Consider the following 22,760-nt stretch of genomic DNA (forward strand, 5'->3'; position numbering starts at 1 on the left):
GAGTAAGAATGCAGACTAATTACAGAAAAGTGAAGAAGATGAGATACGTATAAAGATGAGTTGAATATTTCTTTTTGTAGAAAAAATTATGACAAAACATCTCTATTACTTCACTACATCTCTCATGAAGCATCTCTCTACAAGAAACAAGAGATATATCATCGTAACTCTGCAGCGCCTGACAACTACAGAAGAGCTGTAAATGCCTGTGGTGTTTGTCTGGTCTAAAAAGATGGCCACCGTTTTTGTTGAAAAATAAGGTTAGCGGCTTAATTTTGATGACTTCTCCACTAGCTATATTATTTACAAAACTTTCAGAAGAGCACAACTCCAGAAGAATAGTGAATTTAATGATTTTGAGTCAATATGGTGACTTTATTTACCAAAACATTATCAACTATATCATTTAAAGAGTTGGTACATAATATTGAGATGCATCAACGCAAAAGCCTTTTATTATAAAGTCTAGAAATACTTTTATATGAACAAAATTCATCCCATGAGTACTCCAATGGTTGCTCGATCATTTGATGAGCAGAAAAATCTCTTTTGTCCTTGTCAAAATGATGAAAAAATTCTTGGTCATGAAATACCTTATCTCAGTGCAATTGGAGTTCTGATATATCTTGTAAATTGTACTCGGCCTGATATTACATTTTCAATTAATTTATTTGTAAGATATAATTCCGCACTAATTTGAAGACATTGGAATGGCATTAAACATGTCATTCGATACCTCCGAGACACGTTTGATATAGGATTATTTTATTAACATGGTTCAAGTCCACAATTAGTTGGATATACAGATGCAGATTATCTTTCAGATCCACATAAAGGTACATCTCAAATTAGATATATATTTACTTATAGAAATTATGCTATATTGTGAAAATCTGTCAAGCAAATACTATCTGCTACCTCTTCAAATCACTTAAAAATCATTGCAATTCATGAAACAACAAGTCGATAATATATTTGGCTAAGAATAGTGATTCAACATATTCAAGAAAAGTGTGGTCTTCTAATGATTAATGATAGTCCAAAATTTTATACGAAGATAATGTTGTTTGTATTACTCAAATTAGAGAAGGATATATCAAAGGTAATAGAACCAAACATATTTTACTTTAATTCTTTTATACCCATGAAGTTCAGGAGAAAAGTAAATTAATATCAAGCAAATACGATCAAGTCATACTCTGGCAGATTTATTCACAAAAGCATTACCAACTGCAACATTTAAGAAGATTGTACAGAATATTGGAATGCGAAAACTTGAAGACGTATTATCATGCACTTTTCAGGGGGAGTAATGTCTTGAAAACTTGTGCTAATTGTACTCTTTTTCCTTTGCTAAGATTTTATCCCAATGAGTTTTTCTTTGCAAGGTTTTAATGAAGCAATCTTAAAGCACTTGGCGATATATATGAATATTGTACTTTTTTTCCTTTACCATTGATTTTTTCTTATTGGATTTTTTCTTGACAAGATTTTAACGGGACATATTCTTTATGTATGGTCATCCAAAGGGGGAGTGTTATAAACTTATTGTATGACCATACATAGCCATTAATTAAGACCATTGAGCTATCAATTAAGACCAATCTTTAATCATTAATTAAGACTATTAAGCCATTAATTAAGACCTATCTTTAGCCATCAATTAAGACTTAAGATATATCTACTCCTTTGTACTCCTATATATATGGGTATCATTCACTTGTATATCATCAAATTTTACATTGAAAAATAACTCTTTCTCTTACAATATTCTCTCTATCTTATTATATCATTTCTCTTTTAGTTTCATAACACTTTTTATCATTTTCCTACCACTGTGGTTAGTGGCGTCTCTTCTCCTACAAGGCAGGTAATTCTACACCCATCGACACTTCCACCGAAGCGGCATTTTTTTTTTTTTTGTTTTTTGCTTTCATCATGTATTTTTTTAAACTCTTTAAATATTTAAAAAAAATCACAAAATTATTAAAAGAATAATTTCTTAATTATTAAATAAAAGAAAAAGAAATAGTCGAGACCACCCCGGCCTCCATGAGATGTCTCGGTAGGAATAATATAGGATTGTACCTGCCAAACATTTAAAAAAATAAAGACACCATCCTTGGGAAATGATAAACTGTTCCTCGCTTAAATTATCAATTTGGTCCATTTGCTTTTATAGATAATTTCAATTCATCTTATTTTATTTTAATATTTAAATATTATTGATATGTAAATATTTTTTAATTAATTTTTAAAATTTTTAAATTTTTCATTTAATCATTACAAATTATTAAATTTTCAAAACTTCTAAATAAAATATAAAAAACTATTCAACTTTTTTAAATATCAAAACAAAAATAATATTATAATAATATTTAATTTTTATAATATTTTTATTTAATTTTTTTCTCTAATTTTTAAAAATCTCATTAAAATCTTAATTCAAATTATTTTATTATTATTTGTAAATTATATTTATCTCATTATTACTCGCATATTTTTGACCTATCTCCTCTTATCGGATAAACAAAGGAAGCTTTAGACACCATGACTGCATGCATCAACCCCAATAAAATAGGCTACTTCAATGAGAACATTATTATGAGAGAAGATAAGAATCATAAGATGACTGAGACTCTGTTTTTCTCCTCCGCGTTCACCAAACTCTAACCATCAAATAAAATATGAAATTGCAATTCAAATACAAGTCCTCTTGCATGCAAATCATCACTTAATAGTAAAATTTAAAATAATTATTAAAAATATTATTTAATATCAACTGATGTGATCATTGTAGTATGAACAAGATACCTGGTGTATAACAAATAAACTTATAAAATAAGCATTTTCCATTAATTGTACGTATGGAAAGAATCCAGCTACAATCTCAAAGAATTTTCCCACAGTACTACATATTAACATGACCCGTTGGATCGATCACCTACACGTCTACACCTTAGTTTTTCTTTTTGTCGATCATAATCCAAATCCAAATCCAAATCTTCACCACTATATATATATATGACCTTACTGACCTACAATGAATTAAAAATATTTAAGTCCCGATCTAAGATGATCTGATCAAAGTGGCCTCTGCTGGTACATGAACATGTCCTGAAGAGGTGACATCTGGTCCATTTGATACTGAACTTGAGAGGCAAAAGGGTCCTCTGCGAAACCATCCATGTAATTATTATACTCAAAAGAATCGATAAAATTGAATGCATTCTGTATCTCCTCCCACTTGGCTTCACTTTGGACCTCCTTCTCGCATGTGACGTCGGGCGACACCACTTGCCCTGAGCTGCTCGTCTCGGTATGCAACCTCGGCACCGACTCTGAAGTATCCATGTGCAATTGGTCGCCGGGGAACATTGATGACGGTGCTATGTTGTTATGTCCGGACGCCATAATTTTTGGTTTCTGCTCATCGATTTCTGACAAGTTTGCCATCTTTTGCTCCGTCGTAGCGTAGTTTTTCTCTACCGTACCTCTCTTGTTGTAGAGTCGACATAAGACCCAATCATCAAGCTGCAATAGAACCCAAAATCCAATAAATTAGACCAAACTTGGGCATCAAAATCTTATATTTCTCAGTGCTTTTCTAGAATTTTTTTTATGTATATGTGTATAGAAGGATGAGAGGAGAAGTTGTACCCTCAAGTTTTTTTTCTTGCCGGCAGACCTATCGACATTTGCAAGGCGGTATTCGTGCATGATCCAATTGGTTTTGACTCCTTTGGGAGCTTTGCCAGCATAGAAAACAAGTGCTTTCTTGATTCCCAGTGGCTTGGGTTTGCCGATGGGCTTGTCGGCTCCGGTAGCCTTCCAGTAGCCTGTTCCGGCCGCTCGGTTGGGCCGGGAACCGTTTGGATATTTCCTGTCTCTTGGGGAGAAGAAATACCACTCCTTTTCACCGTACAGAGCCATGTCTGCACAAATCATCGTAAACAAAGAAATTAAACAAAAATGAAAATAGAAAGAGAAATACACAATCATTCAAGTTATGATTCAGCGACTTCCCTTCCACCCATATGTAATATATATTTTATTTTTTGGAGAAGAGAGTTTATAATATTATATCAAATTAAAACGAATAAACTGGTGTAAAGTTCAAAACTCATCCGAGAAATTCGCTGCATATCTGAAGAAAGCGAAGCAAATTCTTTTAAAATCCAGCAAACCCGTTTATCCAAACCGAAAACTACATACAATACTTCCGTGATTGGATTGGAAAATTCACCAGAAGGAAGAAGAAAGGTTACCCTGTTTTCTCGATTTCAGAAACTGAAAAGGGGGAAAACAGAAACCCATAGTTTTAGGAAGAATTTAAACAACCAAAAGCAAATTGAAGTGATATTAAGCTGACCCCAATTCGCAAAAGTGGACCGCAAATCAAAATCCAATAACACATGATCTTCTGTAATTAGTAAAAAGAAAAAGTAGGAAATTAAGGATTTTACCTGGGAGCTGCCATGGATCGAACTTGTACAGGTCAATCTCCCTAATAATAGGAACAGCAAGAGGCAGCGACGCGCATTTCCTACACAAATAATGATTTACCAACTCGTCGTCGGTGGGGTGAAATCTAAACCCTGGTGGTAACTGTAGCTCACTCGTCATTCACCAACGCCCCTTCTCAGTTTCTTTTTCTTCTGGGAGAAGAAATTAATATCTCCAAGCTTTTTCCTCTCTCTCCGCCTCTCACTAAGTTTTCTCTGTGGGTTCTTTTTCTTCTGGATGACTCGCAATTGCAGAGCTAAGTCGATATGAGGTCTTTTATATACTAACGACGTTTCGAGGGGAGGGGATGCAGGTCATAGCTAGTGCTACAAAAACGTGCTGACCGCAGCCTGGGCAGCACAGAGGCACGCGTCGACAGGCAAATCAAAATCCGACGCGTGTGCATGTCCCACTCTTTTGTGATTTTGTCATTGCTTCCGTCACCTACCTTGTCCGTTTCTAAAAGTCGGCTCAACCACATCTGGTTGATTGCTACTGGTCTAGCATGGGTCATCAATGCGCCCCAGGGAGTTCTATCTCGCGCTCGTGCACTCTCTGCCACGTCTCAGAATTAGGGTCAGTTTCGTACCTTAGCGTAAATGACGCGTTGTCAGTTGACGTAAACGCTTGTTTATGAATGGGTCAGCTCGGTGCTTTCTCGGAAAAATATGGTGTAGACCGTAGAGGATCCAAATCGATTCAACTGGTTGCCGGTTGGAGTTGAATTACACGTCAGCTTCCGTGATTCCGACGTTGGCAATCCAACATCATCAGCCGGCTGTCAGCTGGATTTTAAATCCACACGGGGAATTTCAAAAGTCTGTTTCCTATATATACTTTTCCTTATTCGGAAAAAGCAAATGAAATTCTCGAGCTTTTAAAATTCGCAGTAAAGAAAATGTGATATAATTTCAGTGCTGGATATGCATGCATGGCATGAAACTTTGGTCATTATAATGTGGTCCATGTTTACTATGTGAATGCAAGTTTCATACGTCCTCTTGTCCCCTTCATGTTCCCCCACCAGTCTCCCACCTACTATAAATTGGTCGTTTTTTATTATTTCAAAATAATTAATAGACCCTGTTATCATAAAAAAATTTGTTTTTTTTAATCTAATTGATCAAAGTTGGACACCCTAAATGCGGTACATAAATTTATAAATTATTATTTTGGTTATTACTAAAAATGATTAATTTTAAATGAGTAATGTTATATTTCATACTCTTATTTTATTTTTATCTTATTATATAAGTTGTGATATATTTATCATTCTATGATAATAAATAATCATTATTTTATTATTTAATAAATTAAAAATTATTTAATAATAATAAATATGTCATATCTTATGTAATAGAATGAAAATAATAAAATATATAAAATTTTTCTATATATGAAAATTTTAAGAATACAGAATACTTAAATATTTAATAGAAAGTTAATTTTTAATGAAATAATTTATAGGTTTTCTCGTTTTCTTTTGCATTTTATTGGTGAATTACGTGGTTCGATTAAACTCATTTTGACCTTTTTTTTTTTTTTAAGGTCATTTTGACCATCCCCTCGGAAAACAAAAGGTCACTTTGACCGGTTAAGGAGACTGCAGAACATTCCTGATATAATAATTGGGGCCGGGGCAGATGTGGATGCAGATCATGTGGTTCTTCTGGTCTTCGTAGGTTGCATATGACGTGATGCATGACATCTCTACGTGGATAAGGATGTTATAGTTGGAAGCTTCTTGGACATTGCCGACCGACCTATACTCCATGCTCATTCACTTTATCTGCACAATAATATATAAACTTTTTCAGAGCCCCATCTTGTGGGGATGATCATGAATATCTTTTTCTCTAATCTGCTTTACAAATTGTCCAACTTGGCAAATCCTCTTCTTCTTTTTCTCTCTGATCTTTATTTCTGATCTTTATTATGGCCAATTTGGCCAACTTGGACTCATGACTTTATTTCTGTGATCACCACTTCAGTACTCTATGTATTAATAATTAATTTTATTTCGTTTGCTGCAACCCGTTTCGTGATTCGGTCTTAAACATGAGCAAGTAATATTATTAATTTATTAAATATTAAATATTTAATAAAGGGTGTTGTTTTTCTTGTCCTCGTTATCTTTGAAATTGATATATATTTGAATATGAATATTAATAATTTGATCTTTCATTTTATATGATTTATAATAATAAAATAATAATAAATAAATTCTTATATTTTTTTATTAGTTAGATTAAAAATTAAATAAGTTTAATTAAAAATTATAATTATATTCAAACTAAAATAATTATAATATTGTTATTATGGGTTGTTGAAGCTGATGGATGGGATGGGATGCTAAGTCCAATAATCGCCGCCGTTTTGTTGAGATTTTCCTCAAAATTCAAAGCTGTTTTTTTATTTTTTATTTTTAAAGTTGCGAGACAAAACATCAGTGTCAGTTGGTATAACCAGTGGTGTAAAAGAAAAGGCAAATTGAAGGGTCTAGGTGAAATGAACACAAGAGGTCACTGTTGTTTTAGCAGGTTTCGGCGAAGGCTCTTCGGAGTCGAGACGAGCTGTCAACATTGACCACCAATTCCTTCGTTCCCAAGTCTCGACCAAATGGATATTATATTCAACACGATACTACTTTATATATTATGAAGTGATTTGTATTAATGACAGTGAGTTGACTCATGGTTGGCCTCTTTTGTCGAGGATCCACAGCCTTGAAATCCTGGTTATTTCTTTTTTTTTTTTTTTAACTAGGAAATATATATATATATATATATGCAGTAGTTAAGTTGGTGGGCTAAGAATTATAAGGACCAGGCCCTTCTACAGAGATAAATGGGAAATGGACAGGAAAAGAAGGAAAAGATAATTGGTACATGTCCTGATCTGTTTTATTTGGCAGCTGAAGTAATGCTTTGTTGTCTCTGTATACAAGCACAGTACTGTATGCATACACATGAAATTGACACACACACGTGCAGACACGCACGTTGGCCTTGCAAAGGTACTTACAAGGTAGCTAGGTCTGATGGAGAACCTCATGAACAATAAATTTTGGATAAGACATGATAAAAACAGCAGGCAGCAGCTTCTAAATGGTTATACGTAAAATTGACTTTTGAGACATAAAACTCAGACCTTAATTAAAACGCTGATCAACTAATTAATTAATTCCAATTATTATATCTAGCCAGAATGCGCAATTAGATGCATCATTTTCAGATCAATTAATTTCCTGGAATTTATTTTTTATTTATATACATCGATCGGTAATCAGTATTAATGGATGAAGAGAGGTACTATAAAATTATCGTTAATTACTAGCAGCCAAAAAAAAAAAAATACTTGGAAAAAATAGAGACATATAGTTGATTAAATACTAATCCATATATATATATAAAAAATATAGTTATAAGTACAACTATACATTAATAAGTACATCAATTTAATGTGATTGATCAAAAAATAAATTTTATTGAAAAAAGTGTTAATTTAAATTTTAAATATAAATAAATAAATATTTGTAAGTAAAATAGTACGGGATTTTATTTATATATATCAAAACTCTATATATAATGCATATTGCAACTCGGACCGATGTGTCACAAACTCCAAGAGAATTGTTCGGGATCGCACCTCGACACAACTTATGGAGGGTCAAGATAGTCACATGGTTAGCCTGCTTGCATGTCTTAGCTTAAACGATGACACGCAGCGAACAACCATAGAGACTACTGGCTGCACATAAACCAGGTGTGTAAGCTTGCACGTGCCCTTAAGCATGCACATGTACGCATGCATGCGTGTCCTTGTACCACTTAGCAAGGCTAGTGGTGTACACCATCCAGTGCACGGTACTAACCCGTGCCTTACAGGCAAGGTTAGTGACATGCTCCCACATGCACGTTAACCAGCGCACAAATTCAATAATATTCACTTATTTTTAATCACTAATAAATATAAATAAATAAAAAATTAAAAAAACAATAAAACAAAAATCATCATTCAAACAGCATTATCCTATGTATATAATATCGTGGACTCGTGTACGTTGACTTGTCAATACATCGTGGTTGGAATTGGGCGGCCCTCGAGGTCGTGGTCGACCTCACGCGTTAATTTTATGAAACTTGGAACCTCAGGCACGTCATGCATGCACGCCACCAACTTGATTGACGTGCAAGACTATTTTGGAAAATGGGGTCCATTAAAATATTAAAAAACACATAAAAAAATATAATAATTATTTTTTTCTTTTTAATTATGTCAGATGTTTTCGCGTATTTCTTTATATATATATATATATGTGATGGCCAAGGTATAATATTTCGTTTTGAATAATCCATATATAATGTGAATTAAATCGAAACATGTAATGTGAGTTAAGAGGGTGATAATTAGACGCATACCACCTTAATGCATGTATATTATTAATTAACATCTATATTTTTAATTTAAAAAACATTACAATAATTAGACGCATGTGGATGAAGAATGTTGGAACTAGTGGAATTAACATTATAATATTTGCTCGAGTTTTTTCCCAATTATTGTGCAAAATGTACTTATGTTATTACTTAATCCTGTCATCTTTCCGTCGTAAATACTGAATATATTGAAGCACTAACGTACCTTTCCGACTGTGGGGGGAGCCCGATGGAGTACCCAACGACCACTCACCTCATCATGTCTGTTGATCAGCTACTCGATCTCGATATATATACCTATTCCACTGCAACGTCTAATTAAGCTATACTTGAGATCAGAGAGGGAGAGAGAGATTGGAAGTATAATTAGGACGTTCGCCTTGAGATGGAGGGGCGGTGGTGGCTGTATTGGGGGGCGGTGGTGATCATAATAATGATAGAAGGTGGCCACGTTGAAGGAGGAGAAGTGACATACGATGGAAGATCTCTCATCATTGATGGGAAGAGAAAACTTCTCTTTTCTGGTTCTATTCACTATCCTCGTAGCACTCCTGAGGTAGATTATCATCATTTAAATGTCGACATTATTCATCAACATAATTTATAAATTTATTTTTCTTTTCTGATCGGGCAGCCATCAATATATATTTCTTCTAAGCACATAGAATTGTAACACGTACATGATTTGCTCAAAATCTCTTTAGCAGTATATTCATATGCCGGAAGACAGATCGACGATCTAGTTTACGATTATTTTCAACTTGTTCTAGGCTAGCTGATGTGTCCGGCCAATTCATCATCTTTAACTTTGACAAATAAAGTTTCGGCAGCCATTTTCTCTGTAAAGTGGAAAAAAAACATTTTTTTTTAACTTTTGGCAGAAATAAAAAACATATAAAAAACATTATATGTGACAAAAATGTTAGCTAGCCATCTTAATTACTGGTACATGAGATTTGTAGAAACTAATATTTAAAAAAGGAAAAAATAAATCGATCGGGCGCAGATGTGGCCATCTTTGATATCAAAAGCCAAGGAAGGAGGACTGGACGTCATTCAAACCTATGTGTTTTGGAACCTCCACGAGCCCCAACCTGGTCAGGTAATTAATTAGTTCATAAACTCAAACTCTCTGTTTCTCTGATCTCTCTCTGATATTAGAGCATGCATATATGCATGCATTTCGTGTAATTGAACAGTATGACTTCAGTGGACGAAACGATCTGGTGCGATTCATAAAGGAAATCGAGGCTCAAGGACTATATGCTTGCCTGAGGATTGGTCCTTTCATAGAGGCTGAATGGACTTATGGGTATGCATGTGTATATGTATATTCCCTTTCCGTCTTTACGCCAATGTTTTTATATACTGGCCCATTCGAGCTAGCTCCTTCATGAGATCATGTGACTCTTCTGTGCATGGTGTTTAATGCACGTTTGGAACTTTTTCTCAAAACATAGGGGGTTTCCATTTTGGTTGCATGATTTTCCTGGCATTGTTTATCGATCGGACAATGAACCCTTCAAGGTACGAATCACACCTGCATGCATGCATGATAAATGGAACCCATGCATATCTATATTAATGATCTAAGGTACGTACTTGAGGTTTCTAAATTTCCTGCAAGCAGCATGCGCTTGCAATTTCATTCTTGTCATGCTAAATTATTTACGTGCATATATATATTAAAAAAAATCTATTCATCGTCTTAATTCTCATCATCCTTTTATTATTTTATGATGTGACATTAGATGATAGGTTTACAAATAAAATATAATAAATAATCTCCAATCATCTAATGCCACATCATAGAATGATAGGAAGATGATGAAAATTAGGATAATAAATAACATTACTCTATATATTATATATATAGTTTGATGAATTAGTTAATTAATATAGTAGTTGACATGAATCATAAATTATATGATTAATTTCCTTTTTATTTAATTTATTTGTGAGTTCACATATGTGCTAGTTTTACATGCAAAATTTTACAACAAAAATAGTGAAGATGATGAAGTCAGAGAGTCTATTTGCTTCACAAGGAGGTCCAATTATACTGTCACAGGTATATATAGAAAATATATATATATTTTACTTTTCTATCTATCTATCTATTGATATATATGTGACATGGACTTCCTATCATGTACGTATGTATGATGAGACGTACATATATAGATCGAGAATGAATATGGAAACATTGAAGCAGCATTTAAGAAAAAAGGAGTCTCCTATGTTCGTTGGGCGGCTAAAATGGCGGTCGAGCTCCAGACTGGTGTACCATGGATTATGTGCAAGCAAATCGATGCTCCTGATCCAATTGTTAGTAATTCGATCGTTTGCAGCTTTTATATTATATATAATATTCTCAGCCAAATTAATAATAGACTAGCTAATAGTACTACTTCTCCTGCATATATGCTTTTAGCTCGCTCTAGCGCTAGATCATGATCTTATAAATATATATATGCAGATTAACACTTGCAACGGGATGAGGTGTGGAGAAACTTTCAGTGGACCCAACTCACCAAATAAGCCATCGTTATGGACAGAGAATTGGACATCTTTGTACGTACGCATGCAGCTTTCAATATCATCATCATCATCGATCGTGTGATTAATTCTCATCATCATTTAATTAAATAAGTTAGTTACTGACTATTTTTGTTTATTTATTTATTTATATTTGAGTATATATATATAGATCAGTACTCAACTGATCAGTGTATTTTTTATTTTTTCTTTAATTAATTTGAAGCTATCAATTATGAGTTCTGTCCAGGGTAATGGATTAATGTTTTTAATAGGACAAATAATTAAGTCTAGTTAATGCAGGGATAAAGAATTAAGTATAGTTAACTGTCTGATAGGATAGTGGTTCTATTGATCTCTTTCCTTCTTTTCCTACCCCCCACCCCAAATGAAAAAAAAAAAAAGTTAATTAATTAATTACTAGTTACCCATAATCAAACCTAAATTTTTTGTCAAGAAAATACTACAAAGACGTCACTTTTACGTATTTTTTTCACATATTATTAATGTGATTAGCCCAAACAGTTATTTTACGTTAAAAAAAAAATTACATAGCCTATTACATTATTGGAGTGCACAAAGAATACGCAAAAATGACTGCACATATATAAAATTTTTGTTCAATTATATCATCATCTTTATCATCATCTTGATCATCGTGTGATTAATTAAGTTAGTTACTGGCTATTTTTGTTTATTTATTTTTTATATTTGAGTGTATATATGTATAGTACTCAACTGATCAGTGTATTTTTTTTTTTTAAATTAATTTGAAGCTATCAAGTATACGGTGGGAAGCCATACATAAGATCTGCTGAAGACATCGCATTTCATGTGGCACTTTTTATTGCAAGAATTAACGGAAGCTATATAAATTATTACATGGTACGTACTATTCTTCTTGTATTTAATTTTTAAATCATCCCAAATTATATATGCTTAATGTATTTTCCTATTTTCACTTGATCATGATCAGCAAATCACCTCTAATTTGTTATATATACATATATTATTACAAAATCATCACTGGATTCAAATTCTCTTGCGAGCATCTAGATCACTTCGACCTATATATCTGATATTGTAATGCCTACTTTGTATGTTTATCTACCATCGATCTCTCTCCTACTTTAGGACTTAAAATTCATAAAGGATTCAAATCTAAAACAATGTTAATTTTCTTAACCTCTGTCATATATAATTATATCTCGTCTAATACTACACTCATATATTATATGCAGTACCATGGTGGAACTAATCTTGGGAGAACAGGCGCCGCATATGTCACCACAAGTTATTATGATCAATCTCCGCTAGATGAATATGGTATAAATTAGTAGCGAGTAATGTTAGATACATTAATCATGATCATAACGCTTGCACATGTGATCTATGACTGCAAATATTAATTCTCATTAGTAACATATATATATGTGAAATGATATTACAATTCTTAATTTGTTTTCTAGATGGGTAAAATAATTCTACTACTTTTTAATTAAGTTTTATTTTAGGGCTTATAAGGCAACCTAAGTGGGGCCATCTTAAGGAGTTACACGCTGCAATGAAACAATGCTCTGCAACTTTGCTGCAAGGAGTTCGAACAAATTTCTCTTTAGGTCAATATCAAGAGGTGATCATCATCATCATGTCTCAAAGTTTCACTACAAGAAAAGCGGATTTTTGTGACCAAAATTTAATGACCAAAATGACTATTTCCCACAATTTTTGTAGAAAATAGTCATTTTGGTCACAAAAGTCCACTTCTCTTGTAGTGTTTTGTGCATGCATGCATGCATGCTGTATTGTTAGCATATATTCATAATTTAATCGTCTATTCATTTAACTGATCATGATCATCAGGCCTATGTTTTCCAAGAAGAGACTAGAGGAGGTTGTGTTGCATTTCTTACAAATTATGATGGCCTGCATAATGTTACCGTGCAATTTCATAATACATCATTTGAATTGCTTCCAAAATCAATCAGTATCCTACGAGACTGTGAAACTGTAATCTTCAACACCGCAAAGGTGAGTTATAAATGGAACAATATTGTGTAATTTGCTCATGTTTTCCTGTTTTCTTATGTCATGCATACATATCTACAAAGAAAATGAGTATTTATAATGAGTTTTTTGCAAAGAAAATATACTGATCATTTTGATAGGAAAGTCATTTTAGCAAAAGATAACTGGCAACAAATAAGTAGTTTTCTTGTAATATTGTTTTATAATAATCTTGATATGCTCATATATATATATATATATATATATGTATATCATGATGAGTCAATGTTGTGCATATGCTGATCAAGTTCTTATTATATTTCTCTTGATTTATGTTTGGAAATTAGGTGAATACAGAACAACACAATAAGAGAATCTTAAAACGTACCCAAAAGTTTGATTCAAGGGATAGCTGGAAAGAATTCAAGGATGTCCTCCCCAAGATCGAAGATACATCACTAGAATCCAATACATTTCTAGAGCACATGAATACAACCAAAGATAAATCCGATTATCTCTGGTATACTCTTAGGTACTATAATCGTGTATCCAGTCGTTCCTTCTCTCTCCTTTGCTTCAATTAATTAATTAATGACATTTAGAAGATAAATAATCGAGTCATATAAATCATGTTGAATTTCAGGTTTGAACACAACTTGTCTTGCACTGAGCCAGTACTTCATGTCGAATCTTTTGGGCACGTTGCCCATGCTTATTTGAACAACATTTATATAGGTACGTACGTATATACACTATTTAATAAATTCAATCTTCTTAATTGGAAAGAGATCAAGATCACCTTTTTTCCTTTCTTTGTTAATTTCTTTTTTTAGTTTCAAGCCATGCATATTTCAGTGCTAAACATCGATTGATCAGGAGCTGCACATGGAAGTCATAACGTGAAGGGATTCACAATGGACATTCCGATTATGTTAAATGATGGGATCAACAATATTTCTATAGTGAGCGTTATGGTCGGGCTACCGGTAATTATTTATTCAAAAATTCTATTTATAAATTGATATGAATAATACACGATTTAATAAATTAAGTGCTTATATGACATAATTTTAAAATTTAAATTTTATAAATCAAATTATACCATCCAAGTTGTGACATGGATCGAAGATATGTTCTATATATATGATTCTTAAGAATATAATAACTCTTATTGATTTATTTTAGAATTTCATTTCTACGTAGTAATTGATGATCATGATATTCTTTAATTAATTAACGAGTTATCTTTTACAAAAACGTCTAAGTTAATTCATGACATGCTTGTTGTGTACGTGAAGGATTCAGGAGCTTTCCTAGAACGCAAGTTTACTGGCTTAAGAAAAGTAGAAATTCAATGCACTGAAACAGAGTTCTATAACTTTAAAAACTACACGTGGGGATACCAGGTTCTCTCTTTTATCTCAGTTTTGAACATATTTTTTTCATGGGAATCATCGATGTATAATATATATTGAACATTAACTAATTATTGTTGTGCTCCTTTATTATATAGGTCGGACTGCTCGGAGAGAAGTTACAAATTTATAGGGAAGAAAATCTGGATAATGTTGTGTGGAAACAAAGTGAAACCTCAATCAATCGAACATTTACATGGTACAAGGTACGTATATATGTAACTAATTAATTTATATGTCATGCATGTAATTATAATTTAATGAAAAATAATACCACTTGGTAAGAAATTTTATCCAAATTTGCAGACATTTTTCGATGCACCAATGGGAAATGACCCCGTGACCTTGAACCTTAGCACAATGGGGAAAGGTGAGGCTTGGGTTAATGGCCTAAGCATTGGTCGTTATTGGGTTTCTTTCCTCGACTCTGATGGCAACCCATCACAAACAATGTAAGTAGCCCTTCACAACGCTCTACATGGGCATTTTTTGGGTCTATGCTTTTGGGCCTATAGTTGCTTCAAGCCTTAAATAAACGTATAAGATAATTTCAAACCTTTTCATGCCATGTTTACGAGAAGATAATAAAATCTTACATCACACATTTTTATCTTGTTATTTGATATTTTTATTTTTATTTATTTAAATACACATAATTTAAGTATTTAAATAAAATAATAAAAATGAAAAATTACATATTAAATAAATAGAGATATATAGCGTGAGACTTCTATATACAATTTTCTTACCACGTCATTAGAATTGTATTTTCGATAAGCTGAGTTGAGGTGGCTAACCTCGAACATCTCTAAACCTATACTTTTATGCTTTTCTAGGTATCATATTCCTCGATCGTTTCTCAGAACTTCTGGGAATCTTTTGGTTTTGCTTGAAGAAATTGGTGGAAACCCTTTACAGACTTTCTTGAATACCGTCTCGATTATCAATGTACATGAAGATATCACGTATTATCACCTTTCTCAATAATTTGATAGAAAAATTATGTACTCTTGTATATGAACAGTCACTTCTTCATCATCTTATTTTCTTATGTAATACCAAATAATTAGAAGATAAATAAAAAATAATATAGGATTTTTTAATTATTTGATATCACATGGGAAGATGATAATTAAAATAGATAATGAATAACACATCTACAAGATTGTATTAACATGTATTTATTATTTTCAACTTAATCTTCTTATGTATTTTTAAATAAAAAATAATTATTACATCTACAAAGATTTATAAAAATAAATTTATAAATTAACATTACTTCACGTGATATGTTAGATTTATTTTATAATAAAAATAACTTTATAATTAGACATATCACGATAAATTATATTAATTTATAAATTTATTTTTATAATATTCTTTTACACTAAATATATATATATATATATCTTTTTATTTTAAAGAATAGGCATGTTACCGGTTATTTTTAAATTAGCAACAGCACCTGATCCCATACATTGTATATTGTATGAAACAAAACATATCTCCGTAATTTGCGGTAATCGATAGTGTCGGCTCAGGGCCACACATGCAAACAAGAAAACGTGACATTCTTAAATGAATTGAATGGGTTACCCACCCCTTCCATTTTTATAAACAAAAAAATACCACACCTTTCAATAATTAAGGTTAGATTTAAATAATAAATTAAGATGAGATGAATTCAATTAAAAATTAAATAAATAAAATATTATTTTTTAATATTATTATTATTTTAAAATTTTAAAAAATATAATTATTTATTATATTTTATATATGAATTTATAAAAATTATGATAATAAAATAAAATGAGAAGATAAATTAAAAGACAAACGGAGCCAATAACAGCTTAGGAAAAAAGATGTCACCGTTTTCAAAACATGACGCACACATGGTTAACTGAAAATAAAAGTCTAAGACATAGTTCTAAGTGAACATTAAATGTCCGTATCAATACATATATGTCGGTGGCATCTTCCAGCTTGGAATCAAAATCTTCCTCGACCATTGTTATAAAACTAATTTGTATCATTTAATTAGCGTGTATAAAATGTTAATTCGGATTTTGTTGATATTCTAAAAACACGTGACAGGGTTCAAACAACTTGATTTAAAAACTTGATCAGCCTCATCTATAATATTGTTTCGAGGATCCAATGCTTGTACCCTAATTAATCTGTTATTAAAAAAATGGTTAGAATTTCAAATTTTATATTATTGAGTTTCTATTTTTGCAAGTTATATATTAATATTATAACACAAATTTTACATATTCCTATTCAAAAAAGTAAGCTTCATTATTAAAAAAAATAATTTTTTTCATATAAATTTTAAATTTTTCTAATCTTTTACAAAGGGTGTGCGTGAGATTTACACACCATATAATTATATCTAGCATTACTTTATATTATATAGTATAATATTAATAAAGAAAAGTGTAACTTGACAATTTAAAAATCACTTTATTTCTAAATTTATAAATGAATGCTACAGTTATAAAAATATTATATAAAAATAAACACTCAAATTAATATAATTTTTTATAATATATTAAATCTATTTTATGATAAAAATAAATTTTTAACATACTACATATTGTTATAAAACTATCGAAAAGTAAAAGAGAGAGATAGATTTATCATAAAACTTTCTAAAAGGAGAGAGAGATAGAACCCAGAGAAATTATGAAACTTATGAATTTCTTAAAGAATTCAACGATATATATAGGCGTACAAAGGGAACTATGCTAACTTACTATGCAGTACTATGCACTGTGCATATGTCGGCCATTCACTATGCCAGTTACTATGCAGTATTATGCTGGTACTATGCACTGCGCATATGTCGGTCATTCACTATGCCAGTTACTATGCAGTATTATGCTGGCACTATGCACTGTGCATATATCGGCTAGCTCAAGGTGGTCATACAATTTATTTTACAACAATGTTATTTTACAACACTCCCCCTTTGGATGACCACATATAATGAATATGCCTCGTTAAAACCTTGCCAAGGAAAAACCCTATGGGAAAAAAACTAATGGCCAAGGAAAAAGAGTACAATATTCATGTGTACCGTAAAATGCTTTAAGATTGTCTCATTAAAACCTTGCAAAGGAAAACTCAGTGGAATAAAACCTTAGCGAAGGAAAAAGAGTACAATCAGTATAAGTCTTCAAGACATTACTCCCCCTGAAAAGTGCATGATAAAAGGTCTTCAAGTCTCCGCATTCCAATGTTCTGCACAATCTTCTTAAATATTGCAGTTGGTAATGCTTTTGTGAATAAATCTGCCAGATTATCACTTGATCGTATCTGCTTGATTTTAATTTCACATTTCTCTTGAAGTTCATGAGTATAAAAGAATTTAGGTGAAATATGTTTGGTTCTATCACCTTTGATATATCCTCCTCTAATTTGAGTAATACAAGCAGCATTATCTTCGTATAAAGTTGTTGGGCTATCATTAATCACTGGAAGACCACACTTTTCTTGAATATGTTGGATCATTGATCTTAGCCAAATACATTCTCGACTTGCTTCATGAATTGCAATGATCTCTGAGTGATTTGAAGAGGTGGCAGATAATGTTTGTTTGACAGATCTCCATGATATAGCAGAATTTCTATAAGTAAATACATATCCAGTTTGAGATCTACCTCTGTGTGGATCTGAAAGATAACCTGCATCTGCATATCCAACTAATTGTGGATTTGAACCATGTTAATAAAATAATCCCATATCAACCGTACCTCGAAAGTATCGAAGGATATGTTTAATGCCATTCCAATGTCTTCGAGTTGGTGCGGAACTATATCTTGCAAGTAAATTAACTGAAAATGCAATATCAGGCCGAATGCAATTTGCAAGATACATCAGGGCTCCAATTGCACTGAGATAAGATATTTCAAGACCAAGAATTTCTTCATTGTCTTCACAAGGACGAAATGGATCCTTTTGCACATTGAGTGATCGAACAACCATTGGAGTACTCAGGGGATGAGCTTTGTCCATGTAAAGTGTTTCAAGACTTTCTCTGTATAATTTGATTGATGAATGAAAATTCCATTTGGCAAATGCTCGAGCTGCAGGCCGAGACAAAATTTCGTTTTGCCAAGATCCTTCATTTCAAATTCATTCTTTAAATATGTAGCAGTTCTTCTGATCTCTTCAGGAGTTCCAACAAGATTTAGATCATCAACATAAACCGCAATAATAACAAATCCGGAGCCTGATTTCTTAATAAAAACACATGGGCATATTGGATTATTCTCAAATCCTTCTTTCAATAGATATTCGCTAAGGCGTTTATACCACATGCGTCCGGATTGTTTTAACCCATATAAAGATTTTTGAAACTTAATAGAATACATACTTCTGGATGTACTCAGATTAGAAACTTCAGGCATTTTATATCCTTCAGGGATTTTCATATATATGTCATGATCTAATGATCCATATAAATATGTAGTGACCACATCCATCAATTGCATATTCAATCTTTTTATAACTGCCAAACTGATCAAATATTTGAATGTGATTGCATTCATAACAGGAGAGTATGTTTCCTCATAATCAATCCCCGGTTTCTGCAGGAAACCTTGTGCAACAAGTCGTACTTTATATCGCACAATTTCATTGCTTTCATTACGTTTACATATAAATATCCATTTATATCCAACGGGCATTACACCCTTTGATGTTTGTATAATTGGTCCAAAGACCTCTCGCTTTGCTAGCGAGTTTAATTCAGCTTCAATAGCTGATTTCCATTTTGGCCAATCATCTCTACGTCGACATTCTTCGACAGTTCTTGGCTCAATTTCTTCATTACTTCTGGTAATGTTAAGAGCCATTTTATATGAAAATATGTTGTCGACAACAGTTTTATTTTATTCAAAATTTCTCCTGTACTCATGAAATGTATCGAGATCTCGTTATTTTCAGGTACCTGTCCCTCTTCAAGGGAAGACATTTCATGAAATATCTCTTCAGGAGGTTCTTTCTCAGGAGATTTACTCTCTTCAGGAGCATCGATTACTCTTATGGCCTGTGTTGGTATGGACTCTTCAGGAGTACCAAATTCATTTTATATTTTCCTCTTCCAAGGAATTTTGTCCTTAGCACCAATAGGCCGTCCACGCTTCAGGCGTATCTTAGATTCGCCTATTGCTATTTTGGCAACTTGTCATTTAGGGACTGCAATCCTTGCTGGAACATTAACAGCAGGAATATATGATTTTACCACACCTTTAGTGTCAGTAAATACATCCGGTAATTGGTTTGCAACATTTTGCAAATGAATAATCTTTTGAACCTCTAAATTACATTCTTTTGTACGAGGATCAAATTGGGAAAGAGTTTTATTTTTCCAAGTAATTTCCTGTCGTGCTTCAGGCACCGACTTCTCATTACCCAATGTTGGAAAAATGGATTCGTCAAAATGAAAATTCTCAAAACGTGCCTTAAACATATCCACTGTAAGAGGCTCAAGGTATCTGATAATAGATGGAGAATCAAACCCAACATATATCCCAAGTCTATGTTGAGGGCCCATCTTTGTACGTTGTGGAGGTGCAATTGGAACATATACAGTACATCCAAAAATACGAAGATGAGAAATATTTGGTTGCTGACCAAATGCAAGCTGTAATGGTGAATATTTGTGATATGCTGATGACCTAACTCGAATTAATGATGCTGCATGAATTATAGCATGTCCCCAAGCAGAAATAGGAAGATTTGATTTCATGAGTAAAGGTCTAGCGATTAGCTGAAGCTTTTTAATCAATGATTCAGCTAAACCATTTTGAGTGTGTGTGTGGGCAACTGGATGTTCAACATCTATTCCTATTGACATGCAATAATTATCAAAAGCTTGAGATGTAAATTCTCCTGCATTATCCAATCGAATAGTTTTAATTGGATAGTCAGGGAATTGTGCTCGTAGCTTAATTATTTGTGCAAGAAGTTTAGCAAATGCAGCATTTCTAGTGGAAAGTAGACAAACATGTGACCATTGACTTGATGCATCAATTAAAACCATAAAATATCTGAACGGTCCACTTGATGGTTGAATAGGCCCACATATATCTCCATGAATCCTTTGTAAAAAAGATGGAGATTCAAAAACAACTTTTGAGATAGATGGTTTGATAATCAATTTACCTTGAGAACATGCAGAGCATGGATATTCATTGGGTAAGATAATCTTCTGATTCTTTAGGGGATGCCCATACGAATTATCAATTATTCGTCTCATCATTATTGATCCCGGATGTCCAAGGCGATCATGCCAAGTCATAAATATTTTGGGATCAATGCACTTCTGGTGCATTACACATGTGATTCAATTGTTCTCATTTTTGTATAATACAATCCAGATGAGAGGGCAGACAGTTTTTCTAATACGAGCTTCTGGCTCGAAATTATTTTAGTAATGAGAAGATACTCTTTATCGTATTCGTTAATGGTTTCAATATGACAACCATTACGACGTATATAAATTTCTTCTGGATTGTGAAGAAAATAGAGTATCATTAATACAAAATTTGGTGTCATTAGGCAACACAATATAAACTCTTCTGGAGCCTTCAATTAGATTTGATGAACTGGAAATGGTATGAACATAGGCTTTACTCAATGTTAGATTTTGAAAATATTTTTTATCCTTAAGAATTGTGTGAGTTGTAACACTGTCAGCCAGACATACATCTTTATTATTCATCTCGGAGATAAAAAGTTCATCAATAAGACTCATGATTCTACAAAATATATAAAACTTTCATTACTAAAAAAAACATTGCAGAATAAAAATATTTTACAATAATATAAAGGAAATACATTAATTAAAAAGGAACACTTCCATGATCAACTCTACCACTAGAATCCTCAAAGAAATCAGAAACATCAAGGCTTGTAATATCTTCTCCATCTATAGAATTTAAAGCATAAGATGGTTCAGCAAAATTTGTTTCAAATTTCTTTGTTTTTTCTTTTATGGAAGATTGGTATAAGTCAACCAAGTGCTTAGCTGTACGACAGGTACGAGACCAATGTCCAGTCATACCACATCTATGGCATTCATCTTCATATTTCTTTATAAATTTATTTTGAGGACCTTTGCCCTTTTCTGAATTGAACCACTTCTGGTGGTACGGTGTATATCTATTATTTTCCCTTTTAGTGTGGTTACTTCTAGGACCTCCACTTCTATAGTTTTTCTTACCACGTCCACGCCCTCTTTTTTTTTGAAAAGATGCACCATTCGTTTCTGGGAATGATGTAAATCTAGTACCATTCACTTCAGGGAATGATATAGAACCAGTAAGACGTGACTGGTAATTTCTTAATAAAAGCTCATTATTTTGCTCAGCTAATAGAAGACAAGATATAAGTTCAGAATATTTCTTGAACTTTTGCTCTCGATACTGATGCTGCAGGAGCACATTCGAGGCATGAAAAGTAGTATATGTCTTCTCTAACAAGTCATCATCAGTGACTTTTTCATCACATAATTTCAATAGCGAGCTAATTTTAAAGAGTGCAGAGTTATACTCACTAACACTCTTGAAGTCTTGCAACCTTAGGTGCATCCAATCATGACGAGCTTTTGGGAGGATTACAGTTTTCTGGTGTTCATATCTCTCCCTTAAATCATTCCACAAAATAAGTGGATCTTTCACCGTTAGATACTCAGTTTTTAATTCTTCATGAAGATGGTGCCGAAGGAAAATCATTGTCTTAGCACGGTCCTGCAGGGACCATTGATTTCATTCTTTAATTGTATCTCCCAGGTTCATTGCATCCAGATGGATCTCAGCATCAATGATTCAAGATAAATAATTTTTCA

General features: G+C 32.6%; 2 protein-coding genes across 2 annotated transcripts; one reads left to right on the forward strand and one right to left on the reverse strand.

The window, feature by feature from the left end:
- Positions 1 to 2,834: 2,834 nt before the first annotated feature.
- Positions 2,835 to 4,772, reverse strand: LOC122303337 (NAC domain-containing protein 2-like). Its single transcript, XM_043115086.1, has 3 exons — positions 4,467 to 4,772; positions 3,661 to 3,935; positions 2,835 to 3,534 (listed from the first exon to the last, which is right to left on the reverse strand). The coding sequence occupies exons 1-3, from the start codon at positions 4,624 to 4,626 to the stop codon at positions 3,085 to 3,087; spliced, it is 885 nt and encodes a 294-aa protein (XP_042971020.1). The 5' UTR covers positions 4,627 to 4,772; the 3' UTR covers positions 2,835 to 3,084.
- Positions 4,773 to 9,258: 4,486 nt separating this feature from the next.
- On the forward strand, positions 9,259 to 16,008 carry LOC122303339 (beta-galactosidase 6-like). Its single transcript, XM_043115089.1, has 18 exons — positions 9,259 to 9,501; positions 9,952 to 10,047; positions 10,145 to 10,257; positions 10,406 to 10,472; positions 10,924 to 11,016; positions 11,130 to 11,273; positions 11,425 to 11,519; positions 12,260 to 12,368; positions 12,725 to 12,809; positions 12,998 to 13,116; positions 13,347 to 13,514; positions 13,838 to 14,022; positions 14,134 to 14,225; positions 14,367 to 14,476; positions 14,789 to 14,896; positions 15,004 to 15,111; positions 15,212 to 15,357; positions 15,742 to 16,008. The coding sequence occupies exons 1-18, from the start codon at positions 9,331 to 9,333 to the stop codon at positions 15,890 to 15,892; spliced, it is 2,160 nt and encodes a 719-aa protein (XP_042971023.1). The 5' UTR covers positions 9,259 to 9,330; the 3' UTR covers positions 15,893 to 16,008.
- The last annotated feature ends 6,752 nt before the right edge of the window (positions 16,009 to 22,760 follow it).

This window comes from Carya illinoinensis, chromosome 3 (assembly GCF_018687715.1).
Source record: "Carya illinoinensis cultivar Pawnee chromosome 3, C.illinoinensisPawnee_v1, whole genome shotgun sequence".
Taxonomy (NCBI): Eukaryota; Viridiplantae; Streptophyta; class Magnoliopsida; order Fagales; family Juglandaceae; genus Carya; species Carya illinoinensis.